The sequence below is a fragment of the Tetranychus urticae genome, chromosome 2 (assembly GCF_039701765.1).
Source record: "Tetranychus urticae isolate SD_2017Ah chromosome 2, NJAU_TeUrti_SD_1.0, whole genome shotgun sequence".
NCBI lineage: Eukaryota > Metazoa > Arthropoda > Arachnida > Trombidiformes > Tetranychidae > Tetranychus > Tetranychus urticae.
Window position 1 is genome coordinate 22,587,607 of NC_142959.1, and position 26,693 is coordinate 22,614,299.

Genomic DNA, 26,693 nt, shown 5'->3' on the forward strand with positions numbered 1-26,693 from the left:
ATTCATGGATCTACCAGAAAGGAAAGGAATCTTGTAAGACAGTTGTTGTAACGAAGGAGTGCAAAAGAGGGCGCTCGCGCATAAATAAGTTACTCAAACCTGGTTGTTGATTATTAGCTCCATCTCTTAGACTTGAATCTGATTATGATTGTTGTTTTTCTAATTGAGTTGATTGACACAGCATTTTTAAATCTTCAGTTGTTTGAGTTTACTTATGACCCAAAGGTACCTCAAACAGTAAAGGTAAGATTAAAAATAGACTAGAACATTGTTAATATTTAAATTTCCTCCCAGCGAACCAGACAAACCTAACTTCCATACATGAATATGTACTTCGCAATCATGAAAGAGGTAAGTCTTATCAAATGCAATGATTTTTATTGGTCAATGTTACTTAATTTCATGAATGACTGGATCAATCAAGTAAATGTTTTTGGTTTTGTGCGAATTTAATTTTTTAATATTTTGAAATCTTTTCTCCAACTATCAACTAACAGAAGGACTTCCGTGGCTAATCATTTTATTGTTCATTTTCACGCAACTTAAATGACTGTCATTGAAAATAATCTTAAGATTTCAAATGTGCTTTTCACAAAATAGAGGAAAACATGGAATGATTTTCGCTATGAAATTGTAATTTTTAAAGTGGACTTACCTCGGTCGTATCAAGATTCAAATCAATCTTGAATCGTTTTGCGCTAACTAGCTTCTGAGATTTTATTATGTACCTCATGAATATATCTCTAAATAATATAAATAGGCTGAGGTCAGAAACATCTCTAATCGATTAAAAAGCCAGGAAAATCTTAACGGAATGATATTTGATAATTTAGCATAAACCTGTTGCAGATGACATCGAGGTATTTTTAAAGTAAAATTTGCTTCCATGCTGAATAAGGAGAAACAATTTGTTAGCTGAGTAAACACTAACAATAATTAAGGTTAGTAATTAAAAGGATAAGGCAAAAATTGGAAATGAACTGTTCAATTGAATGGTAATTTCCCGTAAAGCACACAAAAAATAGCAAATCCGTAAGCACTGAGGATAATTGAAAGCCTACCAAAAAACCTTGCACAAAATTAGCTTTTACAGCTAAATAACATTTCAAAATAAAGATAATCAAACAAAATCTCTCATTGATTTAAATAAAATCATATAATTCTGACAAAAATGGAGCACAATAATTAATTCAATTGAGTCCATTAGGAAGGCCTAATGATAGCGAGAAAAATCCTCCAGTTCAATTCATCTAAATTAACTACATTTCCCTCAACCTCAATGATTTAGACTTCAAACTCCATGTATTACAACCTAAATTGAGTCATAAATCATTGAATGACCATCAATAATTGAATGGCCAATACTGAAACCAAAAGCGCTCTCAAACCCATAAAACCCAAACATTAAAAGGCAATCCTAACTCAACTAAAACAGCTAATCAACAGGTAACTCATAATAATGTCATAGCAATACAACGGAAACAATAACTTTGATTGTATCAACAATCAGCATCCCTTTTTGATAATCAAGACAAAGGGACACAAATAAGTATAATGTCAAGATATTAAGATTGAATATTAACTGATAACTATTTCCGGAATTTACTTGGTAACCAGTGAAAATGATAAACATGTAACAATCGCGAAACAACATTAATACAAAACAAGGCAACAATAATTATAATAGCACAATTGTCCTTGCTCTTCCCTTAGTTTACTGTTTGCTCTGTCGCCATTATTTAGTGCCTTTTACCATTAATCTGTCGACAATTTCAGTCTTTCTCTCTCTCACTCTCACTCATTATCATCATCATCATCATCAATTCACTCTTCATCATTGCATCTCATCTCAACCCCAAACGGATGTTTGATTCCTATTGAAAAAATTAACACAGTACAACAAGTTTCCTTGTAACAATCGCCTGGCCGTTGTTGTGGTTTTACTTGTATCTTTGTCACTCTAACTTGGATTGTTGATTGCGAGTTAATTTTTTCAAATTTCCCTATCTAAATACAACAGTTAATTATATTTGATTCGCTTCATGTTCAACTGTTTGAGAGAAAAGGATAATCACATTACCATTGAGTTAAATTTTATTTTTCACCTTACAAACCTATTCTCACTGTAACAGCTCTACACCAACCTTCACTATCATCATTTTTCATCACTCAACCAGCTATTCAACAGTCAATTTTCAAGTTTCTCTCAGTGAATCAACTTTAATTTAACTGTTAATTGTTCTTACTATTTTACTGTATTCATCGTTGGTTTAAACATCAGTATATTCAACAATAATTTTTCACCATTCCTGGACTCTACGGCAAGGTTACCTTTTGTATGATTTTGGGTAAAATTGTTTTGAAGCTTATTGTTTGGATTACATTTTGGGTTGATTTACAGTTTAATAATGGGTCGTGAAACTAAAGATATCCAAAGGAAACAAGATTTATCTGATTCCTTTGAAATTGAATCCAATAGTGATAGACCTGGACTTGGAAGGATGAGTTGGTTTGCAACCAATTTTGCCATCGGTGTTGTTGTCTTCTGTATAATAGCTTTAATTGCTTACGCTGCCATCAAATTGTACGGAGATTCGTGATTATTTACAGAGATGTTACAATTGTTTCATTTCTCGTTTCCATCATCACTCCATTATTGTTTTTACCAATGTTTCATTTAACCTGCAATACACAAACCTGATTGTCAACAAACCCAATTCTTGGATAGTAATTTGAATTACAATCGGATTGCTGCCGCACCTACCATCTTATTAGCGATTAATTTTAATTTTGTTTTTATCCTGTTCAGCTAATTTTTACTGTCTTGCTTTTTTAATTTAATTTTCACTACATTTTCAACGCTTAACCAACTTATTGTGTTCAATAAAGTCAATGTATTGTTATTTATGTGAGATTTTTTATTTTCATATTTTAAAAACTCGTAATTTAATTGTGATGTGTTATGGGTTAATATGTTAAAGCTAGAAAGCATAAATTAGCTCAATTTACACAATTTGTTAAATTGGATTGCCCTTCAACCGTGCAATTTAAATGTTAAGTAACTGAAGGAAGCTGTTATGATTAATCTTGGTGCTATTAAACATAATTTAACTGCTATGATGTTTACATGAGAACCAGAAAAACATCAATAAAGCACAGTTTTCATAAAAGGTGAATGCCAATAATATATGGCATGAGATGACTGCGAACCTTTATTGAAACCTTGCTTTCACTGAAAATTGTTCAGATACTAGAGTAACAGTTGTTGAGTTTTAGCACCGTAGCTTGAAAGATTCCGGTTCACTGCGAGAAATTAATTTGAAAATGATGAATGAAAAAAAATTAAAAAGTTGTTCCAAAGAGAAATGAGATTTTCCATTTGACATGTAAAAATGACTTTAAGGCTACAAGTTTAATACACCGTTGAGTAAATTAGTTAGGCTGTAAACTCCTCGCGTCGTTAAGTTACCAATTTAGTTTCATAAAGTGTGAAAATAATTTGTATTAATATTTAAAATAAAATCCTTCATCAGACGTTTTCCTTCACCAATACCAAGTCTGGACTAGTAAATATTGTGCACCTATGAGAGAAGAATTGAAAATAAGTTCAATTTTATTGTTAACCCACAAAATAGTTTGCTATGGTTGTAATTAAAAAGACAACATTAACACGATGAATACATTTATGCACAAATAAACGAATGAACAGAAGTGGGTGAAAACTGGTAAAAATTAATTTCTATCAAATTTAGATGACGTTGATTTGTCAGAAGATGAAAAATGAATCCATTAGTGCAATATAAAAGTTTCTCTAACTAATAGTTATCGAGAAAAACGCGATCAAATTTGAAACTTCGATCGTTTTTTGTACTACTGTGCGATCAGATCTTTTCGTGAAACTCACCTTCCTGGTGTAACTTTTGATGGCTAACAAGAAAATGCACTTATTTTGAACAATAAAACTTTTTGTTTTCTGTAAAACAGATTAGTTCGATTTTTAGTCAAACCTGTCGCATTCTGTGACGAAAAGGGTTAGAGATCTGAAACTTTCCATTCGTGTATAAAAATTGTTAGCATACATCATGGGTTGAATAATTTTTTCCATCTGCTAACAGTTCTCGTGATTTTGGTCTTTGAACCGGAAACTTTGAGCCTCGATATTTCGAGTTTGGTTGCATCTAAAGTCATAATTCTTTCACCAATCTAATCCTCTACTAATTAATTGTTTGATTCCATTTAAAAAATTTCCATTATTGCATTTGGTTTATTTTTTTGAGGTTCAGAATAGACAAGAAACAACTTATTAAACAAACTAAACTCATCTTAACCCATTTCTTGGTTTTTAAACCAATTTTCTGGTTAAACTTACAAATGAAATGCAAAAAGTACTGCAAAAAGCTCGAACGTTTCAGTGAAGATTTGAAATTTTGCAGGGTTGTAGGGAATTAATGACTGAGTTCATTGGTACTAATAATTATTTCATGCGATGAAATGTTTTTGAGAAAATGGAGGTCAAAGTTGAAACTTTGATCGCTTTTTACGCAGCTATGGAAGCAGATTTTTTCATCAAATTCATTTCAAAGATGTAACTTTTGATGAATAATCAGAAAATGGTCTTATTTTGAGAAATATGTTTTTAAATTTTCAAATAAATCTTTATAACAATTCAAGTTCGATTTTTAGTTAAACCTGTCGCATTCTGTGACCGTAATATTTAGAGAGCTAAAACTTTATGCTAAGTTGATAAATTGTTATTACAAATCTTGTGCTCAATACTTTTTTCAATTCAACCAACAGTTCTCTTGATTTTTGGCCATTTGTCTAAAAACTTTGGACCTCAATATTTCGAGAGTGGTAACACCTTCGATCACCATTCTTTAACTAATCGCTAGATATTTTTATGGGCTATAATACACTGAAATATAAAATTATTCAAGATCCTACGAAAAAGGTTATAGCATTAAATTATTTATGTTTTGAGGTTTGAGACTTAGATTGTAAAGTTGAATGTTTACCAAACACAAATCTTGTGCGTTGAAAGGAACTTCATTATTAAGTGAATTAGCTCAGATTTTATTTAATGTTCAGTAATATACTGTTATAGCCCATAATGGTACTGATGGTTGGTGAAGAAATGATGGCTGTAGGAGCTTGCATATTCGAAATATCGAGGCTCAAAGTTTTCAGTTCAAAGGCCAAAATCAAGAGAACTGTTGACAAATTGGGAAAATTATTCCATTCATGATGTGAGCTAACAATTTTTATGGATGAATGGCAAGTTTCAGATCTCTAACTCTTTTCGTCACAGAATGCGACAGTTTTAACTTAAAATCGAACTAATCTGTTTTAAAGAAAAATAAAAGTTTTATTCCTCAAAATAAGTCTATTTTCTTGTAGGCCATCAAAAACTACATCAGCAAAATTTAGTTTCATGAAAAAATCTGGTCACGCAGTTGTACAAAAGGCGATCGAAGTTTCAACTTTTATCCCGATTTTTTCGATAACTATGGGTCAGAGAAACTTTTAAGTTGCACAAACGGATTCAGTTTTATTATCTTTACAAACCAACAGAGTTCAAATCTGAAAGAAATTAGTTTTTACCCGTTTTTGTCCATTTCTCTTGCAGTGTTTGTGTCAACTTGTGCAAAAATGTTACAAATGTGTTAGTTGTGTCTTTTTAATAACATTGTTATATGTTTTATAATCACTTACGTTTACAGGACGATAATTTACCAGACCATTGACCATTTTCTTGACAAGTTATTGACTTCGACCCTCCATCTGCGTAGTAACCGAAGCGACACACAACTGAACACGTACGGGTTTTAATTCCTGGTTGACAATCGCCTTTAAGTCTACCATTCTCAACATCTTTCACTGATGAACATTTACCTGGACTAACTGTTGTTTGCTGACTTGGTTGGCTGGGCCAAGTTGGTTTACTAGTAGTTTGGGCTGGGGCTGTAAATTGATTTTGACTGTTGTTATCTGGTGCTTTAGTTGTTGATGGTTTATTACAAGATGGTGCCCAAGCGCTCCATTGACCGTTGGCTAAACAGATTGATGATGAAGAGCCGACGAGAGTATAACCTGTTGAACAGACAAAGTTACACACTGAACCAACTGGCGATCCTTGATAACATCTACCATCCAAATAACCGTTTGCTGGTGGGTTTAAGGCTGAACATTTAACTGTTGCATTAGTAGCGCCGGCTTTAACGCAAGTTGGCTCAGATGTAGTCCATTGTCCCAAACAATAAACTTGTGCTGATCCTACAAGATCAAAACCAGTATTACATTTGAAGACACAAACGGATCCATAATTTTTATTACAAGCACCGACGATTGATCCATTGGCAGGAGCCTTTAAACTTTTCTCACAATCATCATCATCATCGTCTAAAGGAATACACAAAATAAAATTGAAACCATGAGCTTTGACACAAGAAAATATAATTACCTGTGCAGTCGAAAGTATCACCAACCCAAGTCCCATTGGCGGCACATTTTTTTATTAAAATTTTATTTGTATATCGACAAAAAATCTGGCAAATGGAGCCAGTTAGCGTTCCGCAGGTCATGAAAAATCCATCTTTGGGTAAAGTTGGTATTGAACAGTCACCAGTCACTAATGTAAATATAGACAATCCTAAAATAAAATGGACTAACATGATACAATGTACCAGAATTGAATCTGTAGACTGGAAGTATTGAAAACTAACTTATTTGTTATATCAACGTATGATCTCAATCTATTTATGACAATGGCACAACATTTATGGACCTTTTTAACCATGATTTTGGTTTTTTAAATCTCTTGTAGCACGGTAATTAGAAGTAAGTATTAAATTAATTGGAAATAGACTGTCCTTTAATGCCTATCTCGTCTACTAAAGTTGGCTTACTGTCATTAAGTTACTGGTTACTAATTTAATAGAAATGTAACTGTGACTAATTAAAGCTAACATAGAGAATCTCCTTCATCATTTGTTCAGTTTTATAATGAATTTCAGTTGAAAAAACCTGAATGTAACCTACTATGATTAATGGCATTAATAATTGAAACTTCTGTATTTTTATAAAATTTTCAATATTTGCTCTTATCTGGAATTTTGAGGGATTTCATTCTTCTAGCCGATTTTAGAATAGCGATTCCTACAATTTCCCCAAAACCTTGAATTTAATCAAACTTCATTTAACAAGAGCAAGTGTGACCGCAAAATTATCGTCAAATGAATCTCTTCAAAATTATACAAATCAAATAAAATCCTTCAACTTTCATTGTCACCAATTCAAAATTAAATTTAAATAACAGAATAAGGCTTTTCCTTGGTGAACTAACATGATATTTAAACACGGCTAAAAATTCAGTTCATTTTTAGGCCTTCGACAACACGTTGAATCTATTGACTGCTCAATAAATGAGATTTTATAATTAAAAAATTGTTTACAATAAATCACGATTTACGTCAATGCGAAAAGTATTTCCTAGCGCATAATGCTTTGAATGCGGATTCTGTGTTTATAACCATCTTTTTGGGCTAAATTGAGGTGAGCTTTAATTGTCTGGTTACTATTCAATGATCCTTCAATATTTTGATAAATGATATCTAATTGCGAGTCTCGAGTTACAAATATTTTAGTTTTCATAGTGATCAATGTGTTATTAGAATTAGCTTTTTAACACTCAAAAGCTAGTTTGATAAACATTACAATACATTATTAATACAAGTTTTTGCAATTTTAATTGATGTTTTATAGTAACCAGGTAACTTTGAGTTCTGCTGATTCTCATTGGCAAGTTATTTATTAATAGATAAGTTATAGACTTGAACTGAAAGATTTCGGATCTGATCAATTCATCAATGAAAAAATTGTTGATTTCATGGACAATTGAAATCTATTTTTTATCAAACAATTTTTGTCCTTCAACATAATTCTTTATTATATTTTTTCGATGTTAAAAGGTTTAGTAATTTTTTTCTTGAGAAAACAATACAAAAAAAACAAACTGCTCATTGAAAGCAGCAGTAATGACTAATCAACCTAAGAAACACAATCATTAAATGGCACCAGCTAATTTAGCTGAAATCGAAGGATTATTAACAGTCTCTCCAAGAGCATTAAGAAGTTCTTCTCTGTAGTCATCGAAGTCACCATCAATTTCTTCAATCGTTTTATTCTCAACAACCCAAAGTTGACATTCCGTTTCTCTTATAAGTCTTTCATCGTGGGTAACAATAACAACTCCACCTGAAAATTTGTTGATTGCATCGGCTAAAGCATCGATAGACTCTAGATCCAAGTTATTCGTAGGTTCGTCCATAATTAAAATATGTGGTCCTTTAAGGGCCATTTCACACAAAGCTACACGACTTTTTTGACCTCCACTGAGTTGACCACATGGGATTGTATGAGCATGACCAACCAATCCGAATGATCCTAACTGTTTACGAGCTTCTTGATACGTTTTATTGAAGATACGCATAAGAAATTCGGTTGGAGTTTCTTCTGGGTTTAAATGTTCTCCTGAATGTTGATCAAATTTCGAAATTCTGGCTCGATGATTGGCTCGCAATTCACCAGAAAGTGGTTCTAATTCACCGGATAATAGTTTCAAAAAGGTGGATTTTCCCACACCATTAGGTCCTACAATGGCAATCCTACTAGACATATCAACACCAAAATTGAGCTTTGTGAATAATAAAGGCCCATTACGATTATAAGCGAAATCGACATCATGTAAACCAAGTATTGGAGGATTAAGGGGTGTCGGGTCAGTAAATCTAAATTTAACTATATAATCTTTTGGTCTTTGAATTAATTCACCCACTTGTACTTCGCCTTGTTTACGTGATTGTTGCTCTTTAACCGATTTCTCGGCTTGTTTACCAGAGGTTCCTTTCTTTTTGAGCTCTCTTAGCTTTTTCTCTTGCTTTTCATATTCCTTTTGAAGCTCGGATTTTTTCTGAACGTACATCTTTTTGAATTGAGTGTAATTACCTCTATAAGAGTATAACTTTTTTTGATCTAAATGAATTATATCAGAGCAAACATTATCCAAGAAAGATTGGTCGTGAGATACAACTAGTAAAGTCTTTTTCCATCCTTGTAAATAGTTATCTAACCAAATGACAGCATTAAGATCTAAATGGTTGGTAGGTTCGTCAAGTAATAAAAGAGTCGGTTCAATGAACAAGGCACGAGCAAGTGAAACTCTCATTCTCCAACCTCCAGAGAAGTTTTTAGTGGGTCGATCCTGCATTTCTTTGGTCGAAAAACCTAAACCAGCAAGAATCCTTCTGGCCCTTGCTTCAGCTGAATCCGCACCGAGAGCATTTAATTCAGTGTAAATTTCATTGATACGATCTTGGTCTGGATTGTCAGCATTCTGTAAATCTTCTAGCTCTTTTTGAAGTTTGGTTATACGGTCGTCACTTTTCAATAATACTTCAACAGCGGGAGTTTCATCCGCCATAACTTCTTGCTCACATAAGAGTACATGTAAATCAGGTGGTAGACCTAGATCTTTTTTTTCAGCCATATGACGAAGAAGGGTTGTCTTTCCGTGACCATTAGGACCAACTAAACCATATCGTCGACCAAATGTAATATTTAAAGAGGCATTAACAAAAAGTTCTTTACCACCAGCACTTATAGAAAAATTTTCTATCTTTATAGCATTGTCAATAGCTTGTGCATTTTGATTGTTTGACGTAGAAACTGAAAAGGCTGAGTTCTCAAGGGCCAATTCTTTCATTTGTTCCTCAAGTTGCTTGGCCAACTTTTCTTTTCGCTTTGTCTTTCGATCAGACATCTTGGTTTAAATAAATAGTTCCGTATACGTATAACCTGTAAACTGAGAAAAATAAGACAAGTAGAGCTAGGTTAGAAAGTTGAATTGAAGGGAAAAGTCGGTTCTTGATTATGAAGACACACGGAATAAGTGAGAACACACAAGAGAAATCAATGTAAACACTAAGAACGAAAAAGCAACATGGAATGGAAATAGTAATTAAATAGAAGGACGATCCGAGTGAAAATGCTGATGACAACAAACTGCGTGTAAGCGTGACTCGGAGTTAAAACGCTAAAAATTGTTATCATAAACAGGTGGGACAAAAGCCAGCTTTACATTATATTCAAGCAAACGAAATTAAATATGTAACTTAATTAATAACTTACTTGACAGTTAAAATCACAATATAATAAATTAATTAAATAAGCAGTTTACCAACAACAATCCAATTGGTAAATGTGGTAAATCCGGTGAAAATTTTCACATTTATCAACAGTCGAGTGATGGAGCCACTAACTTAAATTACCTGATTCTCGTTTAAATATTAAAGAACCTAATTTTAATTAATTATTTTTATCTATTGTCCCATAGACACTTCATTATTATCTTTATTTATTGACTTCATTGATTACCAGCATTTTTCATCAATTTTGTGTCTAATGCTGAAAAGAAGTAGAAACTAGGAATTTATGTCTCCGGTGTACCACAAGAAAGTTCAATCACAAGTGAATTGTCGATTTTACTGATGATTGATGAATTGAATGAACGAAACTCAAAGAAATCTGAAATGAAATTGATATTCTGTTTCGCTCTGAATGATTAATTCGCCTCAATGTTTAATAGGAACCTCTCCTGAAAAATTTTGTGATTTTCCTCTTTGTTTTTTGAGATGGCAAAACTTATGAAGTCAAATTTTCATCTTTTTTCATCTTTTGCTTATTTAGCCTTTGATTTATTTATCGTATGATACTCTAAAGGTCATGAACCATTTGACCTGTGAGTTCTCAAGAAATAAATTACTTTACTCAATTGATAATGAAGACATGCTGAACCCATCCGTTGAATATGAAGATCGACCTGATTTATATGATCCAAGGTTTATCCTTTTTACTCTCTATCATTTATTGGGACCTAAAAATGCGATAAACAGCAATCGGATTATTAAATTGAATGGCTTGTCAATTGCTTTAATGACAACACCTAGTTCTGTCCAATAAGAAATATCCGAATATTAAAGAAATCAAAATATTTGCCACCAAGACCAATTACAAGCTTGAAAAGATTAGTTTGATTGTAGACTATTGTAATCTTGAAAGTTTATAACAATTCCATTAATGACCCTTTCATAAACTTTCATGAACCTGATTGTTGAAAGATGCTTCCTGTTTTGAGAAGTCTGTACTTCCATTTCACTTTCAAATGACCCGATTAGATGAGTTGAACTGAGAGAACAACTTTTCTTCTTCTCCTTCACACATTCAGGTCAAATATTGTAAATAATTTGTTTGATTAAAGTCTTTTTTCACTGAAATCGAAAACATAACGTTTTTCTCCTTGAAGTCGGTGCTATCTTCAAAAATTACGATGAAGTCTACACCAGAATCAGTGAAAATCAGTGTTTATTTATCTAAAGTTGTTAAAGAAATAATTTACCAAATTGATTTACTATGTATTTGGATTGGAATCATCTTGTCCGGTTTTTATAACGGATTTTTTGTAAGAAGAAGTGACCCAAATATACGTTTAGATGGTAAAGTGGCCATTGTTACAGGTGCCAACAGAGGAATCGGTAAAGAAGCTGCAAAAAAATTGGCTCTTCGTGGTGCAAAAGTAATCATAGCTGCTCGAGATGAGTCAATGAGCCAAGAAGTCGTTCAAAGTATCCGTCAAGAAACTGGAAATGAAGATGTTCACTTTTTACATCTGGATCTAGCATCGTTCTCGTCCATTAGATCCTTTGCTACTGTTTTTATGGCAACTCATTCCCGACTGGATATATTGATCAATAATGCTGGTTTGGTGAGCCCAGCTGATAAAAGGATTACAGAAGATGGACATGAACTGTGTTTCCAGGTCAACCATTTGGGTCCTTTTCTGTTGACTCATCTGCTTCTTCCAATTCTCAAGAAATCTGCTCCATCACGAGTTGTTGTGGTTGCTTCGGACCTTGCCTTTATGACAACTCGGGTTGACTTTGATAACCTCAATTCACAAAAACATTACTCTGGGTTCACCAATTACGCAGTAACCAAGTGGGCCAATGTTGCCTTTGCACAAACCTTGGCAAAACAGCTTAAAGGCTCTGGAGTAACAGTTAATTCACTTCACCCAGGGTCAATTAAAACAGATATTGTTCGTGAACATCATCCTTTTTACATGAAAGTTATGGCCAAAATCACTGCAATGACTTGTATTTCCATTACTTTGGATCAAGGATCAGAGACAATGTTATATGTTGCCACTGAGCCTAAATTATCACAAGATACTGGTAAATTTTTCACTAATTGTAAAGAATTCACACCACCTAAGCTTTGTCGAGATAATCAAACAGTTAATAAAATGTGGAAAACCTCAGCTATTCTGACTGGGATCCAAGGATAAACAATGTATGCAAAACCTTTAAGGTAACCAAAAGAGGGTCATTTGAAATTGAAAACATCTCATTTAGTATAAAATAATACAAATGAAAATTTTCATTTTGTAATCTTAATATTTCCTATTTTCCTATCAAAATGTAAAATCATTAACTTTCTTAATTTATTGTAACTATACATTGTATTACGAAAATCAAATTTTATACTGATTTTTCTCTGGGAAAAGTCAAAAGTTTGAGTGTTCATTATTATGTAATGACTGAATTTATTAATATTTATATAAAATAATTTTTAAAAATGACATATAAAAAATTGAATTGAATATTTTATTATTGGATCGTATTTTAGATTTATTAAAGGACTCAACCACACAATTCATTGTGCAATCAAAGCTTTTTGATTGTTGGAAGTTATTTTTTGTTATAAATAAAAATTTGTGTTTAGCGCGTTAAAGAGTAAACAACTTAATGCCATTTCCTTGGAAACGGATTCATGTATTTTCAGTGAATTACAATGTTATTATTATACTCATATTTAACGATTATCAATTATTAACGTAGTTTTAATCATCAAACCCTTTTAAATTAAGTCCTAAATTGGTCATTGAAAGAAGTCCAATAATGATGAGACGTAAGTTTTGATAAAACATGTTTTGCTTCTATTTTTTCTCCTTTCTCTTTACATCTCTTTCTCTCCCTCTCCTGCTTGCCCAAATAACCCTTTCATTGTTTCTCTTTTTTAATTTTCTGGTTCAAGTTACATCAGTAAATGAAGTTTAATGAAAAAGTCTAGTCTCAAAATTTTACTGCAGGCGATCGAAGTTTTATCGTTGTCCTCAATTTGCTAGAAAACTGTCGATCGGAGAAATATTTTTACAACACTAATGCACTCATTTTTTATGCCTCTGCTATTCATCAAAGTTACAACTTCGGACTCTGAAGGAAATTTTCTTTATTCCTTTTTCGCTTCCTTTTTCCAAAGGTTTACAATCAATCTTGAGATTGATCAAAATCTGTCGCTTTACTACTATTCCACTTGCACTAAATCTGCTTTTGGTTTTCAGATTTTTTGATGCCTATATGATCCTTTTTGTTTTGATATAACTTTTTATTTAATTTGACACATTTTGTCTTTCAAATTTACTCTAATTTATAAATCAATACTTAATCTAGGTATTATGAAAAGTGAATCTCTTTTGTCTTCTGTTTTGATCTAATGGATGGATGGTCAAATGGATGATTTACGCCTTGGCTCACGTCTCTTCAGCTTTAAAACTAAGGTAAGTTATCGTCTAACCTAAAATCTATAGTGAGTCATTTACTTTTGATTTACCAGAAAAGCTTTTTCAACTTTAATTTTAAAATTGATGATTTTTATTTCTCTACATGATGAAAATTTGATTAAAATTTAAATTATCCTATTTGGGGGCTGTATGATAATATAGTCCTGATGTTAATTTCAAACTTTGATCAGTCCTCAACAATGAAATTAATTGATTTTTTTGTTTTTCCAATTTTCAGATTGACGATGCTGTTGCCTTAGTTCCTGGTATGACAGCTGAAGAGAAACTTCGGGCTGTTCAATGGTGGAATGTCGTCTCTGAAAAACTCCAAGAAATTGTGAATGATAGTGCTGCTGATATAAACGCTCTTGCTTCTAGATTTGAAGAGGAAGAATTGAGCAATAAAAATAACGAATTAGCAGAATCAATCGAAAATAAAAACTTTGATAGTTTTGACTCAAGCTTGACGAATGGTGCTAATTTGACTACTCAAACTGAGGACGAATCACTCGATTTTCCTGATATTTCGACTGACAACTTGTCCAACAATGAATTAGACTCTCCATCGTCGAATTTAGCAAATTCTAGAGATCCTTCGATTTCAATCAATTTAAATAATCCTGAAGTGAATGTCGCTCAAACTGCATCTCGTTTGTCATCAAATATTGAGTCAACTCCATCAAATTCACAGTCTCTCAGCGAAACTAATACCAATGAATCATTATCGATTAATGAAAATCGTAATAGAGCAAGAGAATATCAAAGTACCGATCAGCTATCCCTGGAGAGCGAATCTCTTCACTTTTCTCCTGACGATGTTGATGGTTCTATCAGTGATTTAACTGACATCAGTGCAGGAACTAATGTTCTTTTCAACTTGGAGCAAACAAATCGTACTAATGTGATTCAACCAGTTCCAAAACAACATGCAAATCAAACATTAGAAACATCTATGCATGATAGCAACTCTAGTCTAGCCGACAATCTTGGAGTAGAAAGTGAGAAAAGTTTTATTAGTGAAAGTGGAGAAAGCAGCTTAAATATCGACAGATTTTCTCATGTACCACTTGATATTGAAACGGATACCAATTCTCTGGAAACTTTGATTGTTAACCAAACGGATCCTGCTCAGTCATTGTTAGAAACTTCGGTAGCCAAATCAGTCGAACCAAACATGATTCCGTCCAATCAAGATACAATCAAAGACAATGATGGTAATTAATATATACAAAAATTAATAAGCAATGTTTATTTTAAAGTCTCGAACATTTATTCCTCTCATTTAGGTCATAAATGGGCTCTCACTAAATCGTATGGGTGTGATGAGTGTGGAGCCAAATTCTCCACTAAGGGTAACTTGTTAGTTCATCAACGTCGACATACCGGTGAAAAGCCATTTGCATGTGACAAATGTCCTGCCATATTTTCGACCAAAGGAAACCTTAGACGACATATCAAAGCTCACAGTGGTGAACGTTCATGGAAATGTGAGATCTGCAACTCAAAATTTACGGAAAAGAAAAGTCTTAAAGTAGGTTTTAAATTAAATTAAGGAGAAAATGAAAATAGAAATTTAATCCTGATTAATTTCTCTCTTCACTTTAAATCTTTTTAGGTTCACATGCGTCGCCACACAGGAGAACGGCCTTATAAATGTACCGTTTGTAATAAAGCTTTTTCACAGACTGGAGTACTTCAAACTCATATGGCTCTTCATTTAGATGAGCGCAAATATTTATGTGAAATGTGTGGTAAAGCATTTCGACAGAGATCTCAATTACGATTACATGTTTTACGACATGAAGGGGTCAAGAAATGGGATTGCAGTAATTGTTCGGCCAAATTTTTAACCAAAGGAGATTTGGAAAGACACTTTCGTATCCATACTGGTGAACGACCATTCATTTGTGCTCTATGCGGAAAAACATTTACTCGACAACAATCTCTCAACGAACACTCAAATCGTCACTATGGTCTTAAGCCGTACAGTTGTGATATATGTAATAAAAAATTTTCAGAAATGTCGGCTTGTTATAAGGTAAGTTAGTTAATTGCTAATTATAATCCATTTATATTTACTATTTACTCATTTCATTTTCTTATTTTTTTCAATAGCATATTAAAGTTCATAAAAAGCAAGAGCAAAAAGCAGAACTTGACAATCCTGATCTCGATAATCAAAATTCTCATTTTCCTTCAATATCTTCCTCGAATGACGATCACTTGTCATCTCAGCCAACGATAAACTAAAAACTGCCAATCATCAAAGAAAATTTTCATAATTATTATCATAAAGTGGCCATTGTTACAGGTGCCAACAGAGGAATCGGTAAAGAAGCTGCAAAAAAATTGGCTCTTCGTGGTGCAAAAGTAATTATAGCTGCTCGAGATGAATCAATGAGCCAAGAAGTCGTTCAAAGTATCCGCCAAGAAACTGGAAATGAAGATGTTCACTTTTTACATCTGGATCTAGCATCGTTCTCGTCCATTCGATCCTTTGCTACTGTTTTTATGGCAACTCATTCTCGACTGGATATATTGATCAATAATGTTGGCTTGGTGAGCCCAGCTGATAAAAGGGCATGAAAGTTATGAAGTTATGGCCAAAATCACTGCAATGACTTGTATTTCCATTACTTTAGATCAAGGATCAGAGACAATGTTATATGTTGCCACTGAGCCTAAATTATCACAAGAAACTGGTAAATTTTTCACACCACCTAAGCTTTGTCGAGATAATCAAACAGTTAATAAAATGTGGAAAACCTCAGCTATTCTGACTGGGATTCAAGGATAAACAATGTATGCAAAACCTTTAAGGTATCCAAAAGAGGGTCATTCAAAATTGAATCCATCTCATTTAGCATGAAATAATACAAATGAAAATTTTCATTTGCTAATCTAAATATTTGCTATTTTCCTATCAAAATGTAAAATCATTAACTTTCTTAATTTATTGTAACTATACATTGTATTACGAAAATCAAATTTTATACTGATTTTTCTCTGGGAAAAGTCAAAAGTTTGAGTGTTCATTATTATGTAATGACTGAATTTATTAATATTTATATAAAATAATTTTTAAAAATGACATATAAAAGATTGAATCGAATAGTTTTTTATTGGCTCGCATTTTAGATTTATTAAAGGACACAATCACACAATTCATTGTTTAATCAATGACTTTTTGATTGTTGGATGTTATTTTTGTTATAAATATCATAAAATTTGTGTTTAGCGCGTTAAAGAGTAAACAACTTACAATGTTCTTAATGCCATTTCCTTGGAAACGGATCCATGTATTTTCAGTGAATAACAATGTTATTATTACACTCATATTTAACGATTATCAATTATTAACGTAGTTTTAATTAATTGCTCACTCTTTACAACGATGTTTGTGTTCGCAGGTGGATATACATTAAAATGATTAAAAATACACTGATATCTAAAGTGTTTCGTAGGAAACGCGTTTTTATTGTTGCTTTGGTGTTTTGTACAGTTTACCTTTTATATCAGTTGTTTATCATCACCTCATTATCTTCAGCAGTGACCGAAACAGAAAAAGTCCGTGTCAGAGAGAGGAGTAAATACCTTTATGTCGACCCTGATGACGAGGAGCAAGCTGCTCTAAAAGCAAAACCTAGAGTTAACCACTTTGCAAATGATAAAGTAAAGTCTTCTAAAAGAAAGGCAAAGTTTAAACAACCTTTAGGTAAAATTATTTTAGGTGTTAGTAAATATGATTTTAAATTGTACGAGGACAAAGATTCAAAATTTAGATGCCTTAAAAGTGGAGAAGAAATACCTTATAATCAAGTTAATGACGATTATTGTGATTGTCAAGATGGAAGTGATGAACCATCAACTGATGCGTGTCCACAATTCAAGTAAGCTTGATCGAATGCAACGCATTTAAATTTTCCAATGATGACAATGCGTTTATTTTTCCTTATTGTAGATTCCACTGTGTTGTAAAGACATTTGATGGCCATGAAAGCATTCCTTCAAGTATGGTAAATGATGGCATTTGTGATTGCTGTGATGGAAGTGACGAATATCTTAATCGAACTCATTTATCATCGCCTCTACTCCCCCAAAACGGAAAATCTCAACCTTCTAACTATAAAGGACCTTATTTAACACCATGTATTTGGCGATGTGGTTAAAATAATAACCAAATTGTCTTTCTCTTTTAATACATCGATATTTCACCAAAACAAAACATTCATAAACTCGACACTGGTTTTTACCTAGTTACCATCAAAAGCTTAAATCTTTTCTTTTCATGTGATTACTGAATTAATTTTTAATAAAATGTTTTTTTTCAAATTTAGTTCCAAAAATGCGAATCATCTTTGTCTTGATTTAGAGGATTTATGATTTTGCTTCCCATTTATGCGATTTTTTGTTTATCTTTTTTAACAAAATCTAATTTATTAGACTAAAAATTATTATCATACTTTATGGCTAAAAGTAATCTTAGAATTGCGCAAAAAACTCGTAATTTCTCTTTGTTTAAAAATCTTTGGAAAATGATAACACTGGGCAGTCATATTTAAATTTAGTTAAAATTGTAATTATCACTCTATTCATCTGGTTTATTACAATTAAAAGGCTTCGAGGTATAGAAAGACTTGATCAGAACTATTCAATTTTCCATAATTAAAGTAAGCTTGATTGCACTAAATAGATTTAGATTTTTTAGATGATATGAATTTCTGGAATGAATTGCAATCATTATGATTATCTAAAAAATGATCTTTTAAATTAGTAAAAGTCTAATTTCTGTGTTTTACTGTTTTATAATGAAAACAATTTATTTATGTTTGCCGCTCCAAATGACATTTTAATGCCGTCTCCCTGGAAACGGCTCATTTGTTGAAAATGGCGTTTGTTGTTTCACTTTCGGCTTGTTAAGCTTTATATTTTATAGTAAGGCTCAATATTATATATTTTACTTGATTTTTTATTTTCAATCCGAGCTAATTTCTAATTATTCATGGTTTAATTAATTTAGTTTTTGTTTTTAGCCAACTCCATAAAGATTAGGAAACCATCAAACCCTTTTTAAGATAAGTTCTAAATTGGTCATTGAAAGAAGTCCAATAATGATGAGACGTAAGTTTTGACAAAACAAGTTTTTGATTCTATTTTTTCTCCTTTCTCTTTACATCTCTTTCTCTCTCTCTCCTGCTTGCCCAAAATAACCCTTTCATTTGTTCTCTTTTTGTTCATTTTCTGGTAAATCTGTTTACCTTTTTTTTCTTGATTGTTTTACTTTTAAAATACCTTTACATTCCATACCTTTATCTATTTTCATTCATCATCTTCTTTCATCTTTCATTTGTTTACATTTTCACTTTCTTTTCTGTTTTCTCTCCACCTTCGCAGCTAATGATAACCATATGAATAGTTTCAGTGCCAGTGATACCAAAAATTTTCCTCATATTGTTCCACCACCTTCCATCATTGCAGCTGGATCTGGAGCTCCTGGTATATCTTGCTCTGCAAGCCAAGAATTACCTTTGATTAAAACACAACCATCTGAACTGACTTCTCTGTTTGAATGCCCTGTTTGTTTTGATTACGTTCTTCCTCCTATTCTTCAGTGTCAAAATGGACATCTTTTGTGCTCTGCGTGTCGCAAACAATTAACTAATTGCCCCACTTGTCGTATTCCTATTTCAAATAACATACGTAATCTTCAAATGGAGAAACTTGCTATGAATTTGCTGTTCCCCTGTAAATACTCATCTCAAGGGTGCCTTCTTAATCTTACTTGTTCCGATAAAACTGACCATGAGGATTCATGTGATTTTAAATCATACTCTTGCCCATGTCCAGGTAATTATTTTAAGCACATTAATCCCTTTCACTAATCCCTTCATCTCTTGTTTACCCTCATTCATGAGAATCGTTTTCAAACTCACCACAATACTCAATTTTCCGAACTATTGCCTAAATCATGTTATGCAGAGCAAAACTAATTGCAATTCACTCACACTTTTTGTCCTTACTGTTCTTTCGATATTAGTTATACTTTTTACAATATAAACGTCATTCACAATCGGTAAAAAGCTCAAATTAACATCATGCCATCATTCATTTAATTGTATTCATCCTCTCTTTCCTTTCACTTAAATTTCTCTAATTTTTTTTCTTTACCTCTTTTTTACCTTCAACCTTACAATTACAGGCAGCAATTGTAAATGGAATGGTCCATTGAAGCAAGTTATGCACCATCTGATGACCCAGCATAAAAGTATTACCACGCTACAAGGGGAAGATATAGTTTTCCTAGCTACTGATATAAATTTAAGCGGAGCAGTTGACTGGGTTATGATTCAATCATGTTTCAATCACCACTTTATGCTAGTTTTAGAGAAACAAGAACGATTCCAAGCGTATCAACAATTTTTTGCAGTTGTTCAACTCATTGGTACTCCAAAGCAAGCAGAAAAATTTATTTATCGTCTCGAATTAAACGGACAAAAAAGAAGATTAACATGGGAAGCAACTCCACATTCTATCGATGAAGGTGTTCAGAGTGCTATTAATCTATCTGATTGCTTAGTTTTTGACACAAGTATTGCAAATCTTTTTGCAGATGGTGCGAATCTGGGTATAAATGTCACCATTTCTCCTGTTTAAGTGCAGAGACTGCTTTTCCTAATTGAACTTAAAACAAACTATACATATTACCCAATCAGCCCAATCAATTATGCACTCCGGAAACTTGTAAAAAATCTAATTGTAAAATTAATTATAGAACCGATTGTTATCTGGTGTGCTCAAGCAGATTGTAAAATTAAATGCCTGTCTAAGTCGTAAAGGTATTGAAACACTTTTTCTCAAGCCTAATCATTTTCATTCGCTTTTCACCCAAAAAGATACATCTAGTGATTTCAATATTGGATCATCATGTCATCGACCAATATTTGGCAAAGTTTTTTTTTGCTTCATCAATCAAATCATCACTTTTACTCATAAGACTACACAAAACAAACAAGCTATAAAGATCAAAAGAAAAGTGCAAACAGTTAACAGTGAATCATCAATGTTCCAGTTTAATGTGGCTCGATCCTGAAACTCAATCGTGAAATTTGAATAACTAACCTTCCCAAAAGACTATTAACCTTCGGCTCCATTCAATTATTGAAAGGATTCAATTGATTGATGAAAACCTTGAGAATCTTGTTTCTTTTATATCGATGCAGGAAAGGAAAATCATCAAGTCTTAAATGATTCAGATAGTAATATAATATAAAACTGTCCTATTATCGGAAAATTATTTTATCTTAATTACAATTGTTCCTCTTTCCGACCCTTCATTGTAATTCAACTAAATTCTCGAGAAATTTCATCTGAGAAAGGAAGAGATCATAAGAGTTAATAGTTGATTAACGTGAAAAGCTATAACTACAATCTTATTACTTCCTTACAAATGAACTTGTTGACTTTGACTGTGTTAATAACTTGACCTGCTCCTTTAATTTGGAAACAATTAAATTTCATGTATTTAGTTTTTAACGCTATTCATTTACTGTAAACATTTTAGATTGTTTGTCTATTTTGGTAAAATTTAAGATCAATCACTAATCTACATTTGCATACAAGTAACTTTCAACTCTCCCATCTAACCAAAAAAGTGAAACTTTAAACAAAAAGTGTTAATTAATTAGTTAAAATAGCTGTAAGAAGAGCAATTAACTTGTTCTAATGACATTGATGTCACTAACAACTTGCTTTAATCTTGCATCAGACACGCTTAAATCCAATTGATTGCAATCAATTCAAGCTAAATCATTCAGCTTACATACCGTTGATTAAACCAGAAATACAAGTTGAACAAAAAAACTCAGACTTTTATGAATAATTAAGATGATGATAATTAATGTAACCAAATAATCTTAAATGGATACAAAGTTTCGTTACCATTAAGATGAAAGATTAATATTACCAACAGCAAATTGTAATAAATTACTGGAAAACCAATTATTGAATGAGCCGAAAAAAAGAAGCTAAAGGTTTAGTTTCAATTCTGGGTAAACTCAATAAGTCGGTGAACCAAATGATTAAAGTGTTTAGCTTTTAATCTCTAACTGGTCAGCTGATTCCAGTTAATTATTAACAATAATAAACTTGATATCATTTGATTCAAACATGAAATGATATTCTGATGAGACAAATAAATTGATATCAAGTTTGAATCCCTTTCAATCTTGAAATTGAGGCTTTGTTTTGGTTTTGAATTACAAGTTATAACCTGATAAACACGAATAACTATTTCAAGTTAACATTTTTTAAATGTTTCAAACAAATTGCTGTAATAGTTTGAACTGATTATTTTAAACCAATTTCTTGAAACAAGTTTAAACATGAATCTAAGATGAACAATAATCAATGAAAATGGTTTACTTTCATTGCAAACAGGGCATCTTTCAATATCCGTCGATGAAAAATCTATCTATTAATATTTCCCATTTTAAACGTTTTCCTGTTTAAGATCAATTTCACAGATTAACCCAATTTATCTCCTAGGTCCAGCTTGATCATTTGATCAGCTAAATACTCCGTTTCCTTATGTTTTCATTTGATAAACTCAGGCTTATCATTATCAAGTCAGAATGGTTTATTATTACTTATTTATTTTTCATTGTGCTCAGAATGTTGACATTAGTAGAAGAAAAGTTAAAGGATTTAAAAATCGCATTGTTGATCAAGTATTCAAGATTGTTTTCATGATTATAAAGATCATATTAAGATAAAAACTAACTTGAAAAAGATCAAGTTATTACAATGAAAATGATAATCAAATTGATAATCAGAGTGGGAGGCGGGAATCAGCTTTAACCAATTGTTGACTCATTTTGAGCTATAAACAAACCATTTTGAATGCTTTTCATGTTCAAATGTGAAATTTCAGCTATTTAAATTATCTTATTATAAAACAAGCTTATTTACATACAATATAATCAACGGTTGACATTTAAGTCCTTCTTTATGGCACTATTTGAATGTCCATCACAGATTGAAGTATTAATTGTTAATCTGTATGATTAAGACAAATTTTCGTTTGAAAAATTCTGCTACTGTCAAGTATTATCAACTTAAAAATAATATCCCGAAACAATAAAAATGAAAACTATAAAAAATTCACTAGAAAAACAGATAATTGTTGATGTGAATTAACATTCAGTACGTTTCGATTCGCTTTCCTTCTCTTTCGTTTTCGCTCTGAGCGATGCATGAGACAATTTATCGAGTCCGGTTGTTAAAGTAACATCAATGTCTGAGTGATCTACTTCATCTTTCGAATTAATCCTTGAATCCTGTCTGTCCTGTGAGCTCCGTGAGGATAAATTGCTATTAGAATCGGCTTGCTTTTTCCCAGTGAAGGCTTTGTTGAAAAATTTATATTTAATGAAAAATATTGTTGCTGGTATCAATTCCATTATCCCAAGAATAATGAATACGAGTCCAGGAAATCGTGATGACGTTCGATAATAGATGAAACTGGATATTTGAGAGCCAATGAGGAAGGTGAAGTTTGAAAGTAATCCAAGAAAAGCAAAAGCTTTTCCTTTTTCATCATCTTCGACAATTTTTGATAAACTTGATCTTATTGATGGTAATGTCAGCTCTGAAAGTATAAATCCTAGAGGTGATAAGAAAGCGTGAAGGTCTGTTGTTGCTAATCCTAAGACAACTAGACCAGTAGATCGAGATATAAAGCCCAATAACGCGAAAAGATCGTCATTTACTAGTCTAGGGAAAAATCGTTGGGTTAATGGAACTAAAATGAGCAGCGTACATCCTCCGAGAGTATAATTAGATGCTTGAAGGTATCCATAAAATTCCGAGGTCCAATGTAAGGGTGCATTACGAAGGAAAACGTAAATAATAGAAGTCATGGCATTTGAACCGAGTGTGGCGATAAAGGCACATCCAATGATTGTGAGAAGCCAAAATTTTTTGTAAGGCTGGGAACGAGGTTTGGCAAGTGTTCGGAAAACAGTTGCCACATGTGATAGACGGAATAAGCCTTTTAGTGTAATTTTGTCTGTTGAAGATTTAGATTCGCGCAAGTAAAAAAGTACGTATATAAAGAGACTGGTATGAATCAGGAATAAGATTGAAAAACCAATTGCCAATTGTGATCCAAATGTTTTCAATACCAAGCTACCAGTTGTAAACCCAATCGCATTACCCAAATAAAGCATTGCTTCCATAGTTGCCATTGCTTTGGATCTTGCTTCAACACTGGTTATATCAGCTGTGTAACCAAAACAATTAGCAATTAAACTAGATGAGGAACCAGATATTCCAGACACTAGACCAGCAGCGTAAATAAACCAAATCCAGTTACGATCAAGGGTTATCCAGAAGATGATACAAAGGATTTGAGCAAGCATCGAAGAGATTAGAGCAAACTTCATCGGTAAACGTCTGCCATAATAGTCTGACCAAGAACCAGTGAAAAGAGTTGCCAAGGAACAGCATAAAGAGAGAACCAAATTGTAATATCTCATGGAAATGGTTACATCGTCTTTAATTAGAGCTGAAACATTTGCTGATTTAGGTGATTCACAAATTGTAGGGTCAGTCAAGTTGGTCAATGAAAGACAATGAGAGGTTGAAACAGAATATTGAATCAAAGTGTATTCACAGTTGATTGCTGTGACGTAAAGAAGAGTTATTGGCTCCACTGTAATCGAGAAAGGCAGCATTTTTGGTTCTCACTTCAACTGGTAATACACAAAAACAGAGTATTGGCCGTCAACTGGTGACTAGGTTTGTCAATGACTTTGCTATCGAGTGTTTCAAACACAAAAGGGTTGACCAATCCTTATTGATATGATTATTGGAGTACGTTGATATTGATATGTATCCAGATAAAATCACGAACTCTGAATAAGAATAAGAATAAAAATAGAAACAGAAACAGAGTTAGTTTAAAGAATGAGTTATTTTCGAACTAGAAATTTCACCCTCGTCATTCTTCTGTTATTTTCTGAATTTTTGTTTCTTCATGCCCTGTTTTATATTGCTATTATAATATGATAACTATCAATAATTAAAGCTTCAACCGCCACCAACAAAGCCAGAACAAATTTATTTAGATAAGATTTACTAATTTAATGGTTTTATAAGTCAGTATCTAATGTGTACAAAATCCAGACCAGATTGCATTTAAATTATTTAAAAGTTCCAGTTGCAGGTTGATTTGCATCTGTAATGTAAATATCGCGCACAAATATTCATAGATAATTTTGTTATTGATCGATGATAATAACTTTTAAATTTTAATCGTCTAGAAGATGTGACAAGATGAAAAGAGTTTAGACACTTGAAATATTAAAGCTTTAATGATCACGAACCAAAGGTCACCCGCAATTGTAGTGATCATAGGACTTTAATCAAGTGCAATTCATAATAAACTAATCGAACGATCATGAAAATGATTGTATCTATTTTGTACTCAACAGTTAGTGTGTTAAGTCAATAAACACATTTTATGAGATACAATATTCATTACATAACAAACAATATTCACGAGTGAAATGAGTGTTCAAGGGCTGATTGATTAATTTGCAATGATGGTGAAATAATGAAAAATCCGAATGCTCATAAAGAGTACAATTTCATGAAATTTAAGATGCTAAGGAGATTGGATGTGTCTAAACTCGAGTCAAAAGTAACTGTCATGATGCTGATCACTTGACCAAAGCCAACACTATCGGGTGAAGTCAACTAAAAATGCTGAGATCTAAGCAGACCATTGATTGATTATTTCGTTTTGCAAGAATTTACTAGCGTTGTACACTAATTGACTCATTGGTGGCCTGTCTTCATCACCAAGATTATTCTTAAAACGATAAATCACTAATTGATTGTGTTGTTTGTAAATTGTAAATCAATAGAAGATATTGGCTAGAAAAGTCTCTTGGAAAGTTGAAATGAAGTGAAAAGAGAGTTAAATTGGAAAGTGAAAAGTGTATGTTTCATCTAAAGATCATTACTTACGATTAACATAGCAATGTTAATGAAACGATTGATGTCTGGTAAAAAATGATGAGATTCTTGATGTCATGAACTTCACCCGACTCGTCTCTAATAATGGTTCCAATAGAAGGTTGGTTTGTCCTCGAAGTCAAAGTTCATAGTTGATTTATTTTGCGAACCAGAAAACATAAATAAAACAAAAATAACAAAAACTATGCATTAAAGATGAAACAATAAGTACGAAAAATTGATAAGATGATTGTAAGATAAGCCAAGATCGATGCTAAACCCATTGATCATAATCGATTACAATTGTTAATGATTCTAGATGCATTACAATATAAACATGTTTTAGAAGGGCTTGTAGTTGACTATTAAATTTCTTTCACGAAAATACATTAAATTAAATTTTGATTGTCAATGATTGTAAATCATAAATGTAAAAAACATCTGATATTGAAAAGGAAAGTGAGAAATAAAAAGACGAACATATGTATTACGATTTTCATAACGATTATATGGTTAATAATCGTTGAATAATCAATGGTTATTCAACCGATTGTAATCTTTTGAGCGCCAAAATTAAACTCTTATAAGAATGAATAAAATTTTATTTCTTGATAATCCTTAATCATTTAAATAATTTAAGATAATTTAAAATAATTTGAAACATAAATCTAAGATGTGCAATAAATTGTTGAAAATGGTTCACTTCCAGCCCAACTAAAAGCAACAATCTTCCAATATCCGTTGATACAAATCTGTGAATCTATTTCCCATTTTAAACGTTTTCCTGTTCAAGATCAACTTTACAGATTAACCTAATTTATCTCCTAGGTCCAATTTGATTGTGTTTATGTTCAGTTAAACACCTCATTTCCTTGTGTTTCAACCTGATAAAAGCTGTGGATTGGTATCAGGCAAGACAAATGCGTCAATCACGTCAACATCATTTCACGACTATCATTTAAAGGGAATTTTTCAGGCCCAAATTTTTACTCACAGACAA

At 32.3% G+C, this 26,693-nt stretch overlaps 6 protein-coding genes, 1 long non-coding RNA gene and 1 pseudogene across 8 annotated transcripts; 5 read left to right on the forward strand and 3 right to left on the reverse strand.

Annotated features, from left to right (window-relative positions):
- Positions 1–107: 107 nt before the first annotated feature.
- Positions 108–625, forward strand: LOC112539564 (uncharacterized). Its single transcript, XR_003083454.2, has 3 exons — positions 108–243; positions 295–351; positions 498–625. It is a non-coding gene; the product is annotated as an uncharacterized LOC112539564 (long non-coding RNA).
- Positions 626–3,472: 2,847 nt separating this feature from the next.
- LOC107368889 (P-selectin-like) lies at positions 3,473–6,893 on the reverse strand. Its single transcript, XM_015936776.3, has 3 exons — positions 6,461–6,893; positions 5,713–6,399; positions 3,473–3,581 (listed from the first exon to the last, which is right to left on the reverse strand). Exons 1-3 carry the CDS (start codon positions 6,669–6,671, stop codon positions 3,544–3,546), a joined length of 936 nt encoding a protein of 311 aa, XP_015792262.2. The 5' UTR covers positions 6,672–6,893; the 3' UTR covers positions 3,473–3,543.
- A 1,025-nt stretch (positions 6,894–7,918) lies between these two features.
- LOC107368996 (ATP-binding cassette sub-family F member 1) lies at positions 7,919–10,247 on the reverse strand. Its single transcript, XM_015936913.3, has 2 exons — positions 10,186–10,247; positions 7,919–9,859 (listed from the first exon to the last, which is right to left on the reverse strand). Exon 2 carries the CDS (start codon positions 9,815–9,817, stop codon positions 8,063–8,065), a length of 1,755 nt encoding a protein of 584 aa, XP_015792399.1. The 5' UTR covers positions 9,818–9,859; positions 10,186–10,247; the 3' UTR covers positions 7,919–8,062.
- Positions 10,248–11,163: 916 nt separating this feature from the next.
- On the forward strand, positions 11,164–12,691 carry LOC107369015 (retinol dehydrogenase 12 pseudogene; annotated as a pseudogene). The gene has a single exon (XR_016198626.1). The product of XR_016198626.1 is annotated as a retinol dehydrogenase 12 pseudogene (transcript).
- Positions 12,692–12,894: 203 nt separating this feature from the next.
- Positions 12,895–16,790, forward strand: LOC107359545 (uncharacterized). The gene is made up of 6 exons (XM_015926069.3): positions 12,895–13,023; positions 13,566–13,672; positions 13,914–14,889; positions 14,962–15,206; positions 15,291–15,713; positions 15,791–16,790. Exons 2-6 carry the CDS (start codon positions 13,613–13,615, stop codon positions 15,923–15,925), a joined length of 1,839 nt encoding a protein of 612 aa, XP_015781555.2. The 5' UTR covers positions 12,895–13,023; positions 13,566–13,612; the 3' UTR covers positions 15,926–16,790.
- Positions 16,791–16,982: 192 nt separating this feature from the next.
- LOC107368883 (uncharacterized) lies at positions 16,983–18,011 on the forward strand. The gene is made up of 2 exons (XM_015936770.3): positions 16,983–17,565; positions 17,637–18,011. The coding sequence occupies exons 1-2, from the start codon at positions 17,102–17,104 to the stop codon at positions 17,842–17,844; spliced, it is 672 nt and encodes a 223-aa protein (XP_015792256.1). The 5' UTR covers positions 16,983–17,101; the 3' UTR covers positions 17,845–18,011.
- Positions 18,012–18,609: 598 nt separating this feature from the next.
- LOC107369001 (E3 ubiquitin-protein ligase Siah1) lies at positions 18,610–21,208 on the forward strand. The gene is made up of 3 exons (XM_015936921.3): positions 18,610–18,796; positions 19,070–19,522; positions 19,875–21,208. The coding sequence occupies exons 1-3, from the start codon at positions 18,787–18,789 to the stop codon at positions 20,327–20,329; spliced, it is 918 nt and encodes a 305-aa protein (XP_015792407.1). The 5' UTR covers positions 18,610–18,786; the 3' UTR covers positions 20,330–21,208.
- Positions 21,209–22,292: 1,084 nt separating this feature from the next.
- LOC107369003 (proton-coupled folate transporter) lies at positions 22,293–25,930 on the reverse strand. The gene is made up of 2 exons (XM_015936923.3): positions 25,706–25,930; positions 22,293–24,588 (listed from the first exon to the last, which is right to left on the reverse strand). Exon 2 carries the CDS (start codon positions 24,406–24,408, stop codon positions 22,867–22,869), a length of 1,542 nt encoding a protein of 513 aa, XP_015792409.2. The 5' UTR covers positions 24,409–24,588; positions 25,706–25,930; the 3' UTR covers positions 22,293–22,866.
- Positions 25,931–26,693: the final 763 nt, after the last annotated feature.